We start from the raw sequence: 6,855 nt of genomic DNA, 5'->3' as shown, positions 1-6,855 counted from the left end.
AAGGTGGACTGAGCAAAAGCCCACAGAGTGTTCTTCAGCTGAATGGTAGTTAGAAGAGGAGCAGAGCACAGAGAAAAGGCCTCCCTGACCATTCTTGTGGATCTCATTTTAGGGGGGAACTCATTTGGTTACTAAGACCTTATTTCATGCCACAACTTAGCTCAGTAGGAAAGGAACAGTGAAGAAGTCTTATTTGGAACAAGAACCCTATTTTGCTACATCTTCAATCTGGTATCTGCTCAATGTTAACTCAAGATCCAAAGCCTGATCAGCAAGAAGAAAGGACACTGTAGGAAGGTAATCTCTATGCATTGGAAGCGGAATAGTCTAGGCTCACCACAGGCTGCCCTGGCCATGGAGAGACAGAAAACTTCAAGAAAATCCACAGGCTGACATACTGTGTCTTACTTAGAAGAGTAGTAATCGTGACAGGATTTTTAGGAGAAAGAAGAGTAAAGAGTAAGCTGTGGTAGATTTGAAAAGACACCCTGAGAATTAAACAGCCTGGAAAACAAAATGGGTAAGAATGGAAAAAGTGTTTGCCAGAGACCAGGCCTAGAGGGCTTCCTCTCTCTCTAGCTATATAGAATTCTGGAATATCCTGAGTTGGAAGGGACCCATAACGATCATCGAGTCCAGCTCCTGGCTCCACATTGATTGAGAACCACCAATCTGGCCATATGTCTGAGAGCATTGTCCACACACTTCTTGAATTCTGGCAAGCTCTGTGCTGTGACCACTACCTTGGGAGCCTGGTTCAGTGCTCAGTCATACTGTGGTTATGTGGGACAGTAAGCATAGAGTTTTAAAAGGAAATCCTTTCCAAATGTTTAGTGGTTAATTGCACAATCAATTATCTGGAGATTATATTATGAATGATGGGGAGGCTCAAGTGCATCATTTATTTAACGGCATACAAAGCCCAAGCCAAAAAGCTACATGGGATAGGCAATATGTTTACTACTCTGGATTTGAAAATGTCAGGCACAACCTGATAACTTCATGCCATAAATCTCTCTGATATTCTGATATGTAATATTGCAATAGAATTTAGTTAATACTAAATTTATTAATAAAATGGATTTAAGTGTGTATAAGCAGTAATAAAATACAGGCCTGACTCATTATTTGGGTTCAAGTTTTCCATTTCCCAGAGTTGTATTTTTATTTATTATCAGTTCTGTTTTGAAGGCTGGCTTTTAAATGCTAGATGAAATCAAAGTGGCAATGAATTTGTCATTAAAAAATTGTTGCATCACCTAAATTTGGAAGCAGTCAATTTATTTATATAATCATGTATTTATGTAATTTTTGAGATGAAGTATTTGTCCTGTATCTTTGGTCTGAGCAGGCCACTGTTCAAGAACTAATGCTATCTTTTTTCTAGGTCATAGTCCAGAAGTAGGTCTTTGTTAATGTGCAAATGATGAAGCATCTTCTAGAAGAGCTTCTCAAAGTAGACGGGAAAAAAAAAGAATGATGGTCTTCAGAGTAACTTATTTTTAAGAAATTCTTTAGGCAATGATTCATGGATGTGACGGACCATCACATAAAAAAACACAAGGATTTTCACACTTTTTTTTTTCAGATATGACTTTTAAAAGGCCAATGGGTGAAAACTGTGTCACTGAGATTTGGTACGAGGCAGGTTCTCTAAGAGGAGACAGCAATAATCAAAGCTTCTATAGTGTTTTTCATCTGTTGATCTCAGTGTACTTGGACAGTAAAGTCTCTACGTAGAGAAAGTGTTGTACAGATATGGAAGTCATTAGTTATAATCCTAGATAGATCAATTTTTTTCTTAGAAGAACAGAACAAGTTGGGTTACGATTCAAGTCACATTATTAATATTAAAAGATGAAACTATTGCAGTTGTAATCAGTATTTTGAAGGGGGCAGCACTTTTAAACATCAAAAGCACTAACATTAAAGGAAACAAAGATATTAGAGGTGGAAGGAAGTCCTCCATAAACAGGATAGCTTGCACTGATTCACTGTGTCACGTTAGGCAAAAATAGTTCTTTGTATGTTGTCCTAATAGAAAATAACTGATGACTGCTAGAATTTTAAACGTTATGGTTGTGTAAGGAAGCTGCACTAATGGCCCTGCACTACTCTATTGGATGATTACTTTCCTCCCCCCAGTTCTCAAAGCAGAATGGATGGCAGTTTCAGATTGAATATATATTTTCCATCTGCTGAATAGTTGTTTTTGTTCATGCTGTTTGAGGTTAACTATGCACGTACTAATCAAACCCACTACTTCCTTTCTCGTAAAACCAAAACAAAGCTTCATATTACTTTCAGGTACAGCATCTGGGATCACAGCTATATAAATACACACTGACTCTGTGTGGGTTCAAACATTTCGAAGATTCAGTATCCTGAAAGGCGTTACCTTTATTCCAGTCCTGAGAGTTCCAGTTTGTCTTACAGTCTGAAGGCATCAGATATTTTCAGCTCCTACAGCATCTGTCTCGGCGCAGGAATGCTCTCAGCATGGGTCACCGTGAGCTTTCTCTGCGCAGCCACTGCCACTGCCAAAGGTGGGTAGATGAAGGTAGCTGGGGATGTCTACAATTTCTCATTTTGACACCTTTGCAGGACGGGGGCTGGGTACAAGAGGAGATGACGTGGGGTCTCTCCATAGGACAGTCTGGGAAAGAAGTCTAGGGCTCTGAGAGGTGTCTGGAAAACCAAACACAGACTCAAGAGCAAAGACACCTGCAGAGAGGTTGGGCAGGACTCAGAGCAGCTCACGAAGGAAGAAATATTTTGACAAACCAGGCCTTGTGGGTGAAGTTGGCAGCTGACAAGGTGGAGATAGATGTTTGAATGGATGGAGAGATTTTACTTATCTCCTTCCCATATTCTTGCACTGCAGAACTGAAGAAGGTAAACTCAGCCCAGAAATGGACTGTTTTAATATGAAATTGAATAAATAATACTGAGCACTCATGGCTCACTAAAGCAAAAATGCATTCCCATCGTGTTGAGGGACAGAATACAGCAGTTGTACAAAACAGCCTGTGGAGACACACATGGTGAACAAATTTCCCCTTAAGATTTGTGAAGATTTTTTGCAGTATGATCATCAGGCTTTGCTGTGTGTTGCTATACTGTAGCTTAGAACATACATCTTTCTATCCAGTGACTTGGGAATAGCTGGAGTAAAAAGATCAGGAATACAAAATGGAAACACAGTTTTTATTCAGTATTACTGTCACCCTAAGGATTCTGTTCTATGTTTCGTACAGGATGTCAATCCGTTAATTTCTAAATGGCAATATGTTTATTTCCACCAGGTAGAAGTTATGGTTTAAATTCCTAACTTTACAAATTTCATCTTTACCATCTGAAGTCTATATATTTGTTTTCTTTTGTACATCTAAAAGTGTGTGTTAAGAAGGAAATTGAAGCTTGCAGGTCATTGCTCCAATAAGTGGTCAAGTTACTTATTACTTGGGAACAAATAATTGCTGAGATTTCTAATATCACTTATAATAATGAAAGCATGTCAGTATTTTTCAGTATATTAATGCAGTCTTCATGTTAATTGTGGTCTTGAAGGATTTTTTTTGAAAGGATATAGAGGCATTTCTAGGAGTTATCCACACGTGACAGGAGGTGGTAGGACTTCTTTCTTTTAGTACAGGTTTCAAATTTTTTACATGTTATTAATTTATCAAGTTATTACATGACTGCAGACCATTTCTGTACAGTTAACTTACCATGATGCTCTTTGTTCCTTGCAGTAATGGAAGTGACTCAGCCAGCAATAGTACTGGCCAACAGGCAAGGAGTTGCCAGCTTGGTGTGTAACTACAAGCACATTGGGAATGCAAAGGAAATTCGAGTGACTTTGCTCAAACAGACAGGTGACAAGTTCACTGAAATCTGTGCTTCGACCTACACGATGGAATTTAAAATGTTCAGTGTGGAAGAGGTTATTCAGTGCCATGTCAGCCCGGGCCGAAACAACGTGACCCTTACCCTCACAGGCCTGCAAGCTAATGATACTGGTCTTTATGTCTGCAAGATGGAGCGGATGTACCCTCCACCATACTTCATGAACAAGGGAAACGGGACACAACTCTATGTGATTGGTAAGCCAGGCTGCTTTCCAGTACTGTGATATTCCCAGCTTACAAATGTTGCTGTATGTCTCAGAGATCTTCAGAGTACTGTTTGTAGGAAGTGAGGTTGAACATTGATTCAGCCTTTGAGAATCATGCTCTTATTCCTGTAGACACCCAACGCAGATGTATTCATAGACATGCCATGTATTTAGCAATTTATGGATGTTTCACAGCATATGCAATACCATATAGTATAAATGTTGTGTCCTGGAAGTTAGGAATGTCAGTGCAGAAACAGCAAAGAGGAAAGTGTTTGTTCTTCTGCACATAAATTCTATTTTCACTGGAGTTTGAGTGGGCAGGATAATATCCTGGGATAGTAAATGGTAGAGAAAAGAAGTGTGGATGTTAATGGTTGACTCCAGGGTCTTCTTTATGATGGTCATATGTGATAAGCGTTGTGTAATATGGTATGTTTTAGATCCAGAACCTTGTCCAGACACTGCCATACATCTCTGGGTATTAGGAGCTACTGCCTCAGGATTCTTTCTTTACAGCATCATCATCTCAGCCATTGTCGTGGGCAAAGCGGTGAGTCGCATCAACTAATCCCATCCTACTAATAATGCCCCTTTGTGTGCCAAGAACAAGGAGAAAGAAACAAGAACGAGAGAGAATGTTTGGAACAAATGCACTGGGATGCTCTGGCACCATTTTACTAGTGCACTGCAGTACTGATGCAATAATGCAATAGGAGAACTTGCTGGATTTACTATTTAAACTTGTTTACGGCTCAGTTGTGTTGCCAGAGTAGCAGACAACTTATATCAGTTGAACTGATTCTTGGCTTAGGTTTGGATGCTTAGAATAGGCTGGAGTCTTGGGTACTTCTGGTATCAAAGGCAACAGTCTTCAGGTCTACCCTGATTTTCACATGGCTTTTTCACATGAAGTCCTAGGATTTGATTTTTACTTTTCTCACTATTTATCTATGTACAAAACAAATGTAAAGAAGCTTCTCCCTGTGGCAGGAAGGAATTGTAACTTATAGCATATTTTAACTTCACAGCTAGAAACATCCGCATAAGACAAAAGCATGAGAAATGTAAATCTGGTTTGCTTATTTCAGTGGGGGTCTGGAGTGTAGAAATAAAACTCACATCAAATCATAAACCAAAATAGTATTCTTGCCCCATATTTTTCAATCACTCTTGTCACTAGAAGCTAAATTAAAAAGTCCGGTGTAAACACTCAGTTTTGAGCCAAGACTGGACTGTAATAAGAGCACCTTCAAAGTGCTGGTTGAATGGCAGGACTCTATCTTTTCTTAAATGGACCCTCTAACTCCTGATTCTATCTCAAGTAATCTTAATAGATGTTCTGCAAAGAGAGGTGACCACTCATTTATTTCCCTGTCTTCCCATATCTTACAGATCCAGAGAAGACGACGTCTCACGACTGGGGTCTATGTGAAAATGCCTTCTGAAAAGCTAGAGAAAAAAGTGATTCCATTTCACATCACTGTTAACTGAAACAAGGAGATGGAGAGTCTGTTTCCTAGCGGAAAGGAGAATCTGCTAATTGACTTAAGTCAAAGTAATAAAATGTATTTTCTTATTACAAAGGTGTACCAAAAAGAGAGAAAACATTTGTAACTTCTATAGTTTGGAGGAGAATAAATAGTTTATGCATTAATATTTCAAGGTTAATCCTGTCACATGTAAATGGCTATGTTAGGCCATTGATTTTTTGAGTTGTATTGTACCAATATGTAGTTTATATAAATATACATATATATGTATAGCATTAAGAGATATTGCTGTTGAGTTGAACATCTTATTGTCACATTGTGCCTTGTCTACTGATCAAATGAAATCCAAACACTATTACTGCAGAGGCTTTTGTATCATTGCAAAGTTAATCCTACAGGTCTGAGGGGAAGAGGCAGAAGGGCACACTAATGCACAAAGGAATGTTGTCTTGTTTCCATGCAGTGCTGTTTATTGGTTTGATTTCTTGTATTAGTGCTCTGTGCTTCCACAAAGGCATCACTGTAGGCTGGCACTGATGATACTGCTGCTCTAAAAGCCTGATCTCAGCCTTTTTCTGGCACTGTGTCTCAGCAGTGCAGTACTGGAATTAACACTGATGATATCTGAGGCAGTGCTGACAGCACGGTTGGAGAGAAAGTCTGCCCAACAGCAGACCTCTGGGGCTCTTGCTGGGAGGATATTCCAGCTCTGCTGGAGCCTTGAGTTTTACAAATGCTAAATTAGCATCTATCCAAGGGGCAGAAATATGTTATGTGTTTAACTGAGTCTATTTTCCATGAAAATACAGACACTGTATAATCTTGTTTATTAGTTATGTACCATTCAATAAAAATCTTGAAGCTTTGCCCAAATCAAGTTCATTTCTTATTCACCATTCTCAGAAGCAGCAGGAAGTGGCTACATGTTAGAAAGCAGTGATGACAAGCTGAACCTTTCCCCTCTGACCCTATGTTTTGCCCTTCTGAGGAAGCTTGTGCACTCATGGCAACACTTAGCTTTCTCAGCTCTCCTCCTCAGATGTCACCATTAAAATCTGCCAGGTCTTCAGTTTGTCTAGTTAGAGCTGACATGCTGTGATTGAGAGATGCTACCAAACACCTATACACTTCCAGCAAAGTTACTTGCTTGCAGAAAGTAACAGTTTCAACTTTGGTAGCATCTCCTGTACCTGTTAAAACAAAAACCTAGTTCTAGTTTCAAATCCTGTTTTCTTTGCAACTCTT

General features: G+C 39.3%; 1 protein-coding gene across 1 annotated transcript; it reads left to right on the top strand.

The window, feature by feature from the left end:
• The first annotated feature begins 2,206 nt into the window (after nt 1-2,206).
• Nucleotides 2,207-6,509, top strand: CTLA4 (cytotoxic T-lymphocyte associated protein 4). The gene is made up of 4 exons (XM_042822178.1): nt 2,207-2,546; nt 3,756-4,106; nt 4,561-4,670; nt 5,513-6,509. The coding sequence occupies exons 1-4, from the start codon at nt 2,489-2,491 to the stop codon at nt 5,609-5,611; spliced, it is 618 nt and encodes a 205-aa protein (XP_042678112.1). The 5' UTR covers nt 2,207-2,488; the 3' UTR covers nt 5,612-6,509.
• The last annotated feature ends 346 nt before the right edge of the window (nt 6,510-6,855 follow it).

The sequence above is a fragment of the Centrocercus urophasianus genome, unplaced genomic scaffold (assembly GCF_019232065.1).
Source record: "Centrocercus urophasianus isolate 14NV4802_14NV808 unplaced genomic scaffold, USGS_Curo_1.0 seq_20, whole genome shotgun sequence".
Classification (NCBI taxonomy): domain Eukaryota; kingdom Metazoa; phylum Chordata; class Aves; order Galliformes; family Phasianidae; genus Centrocercus; species Centrocercus urophasianus.
Note: the sequence above shows the minus strand (reverse complement) of the source record. Positions and strands in the feature narration are given on the sequence as shown.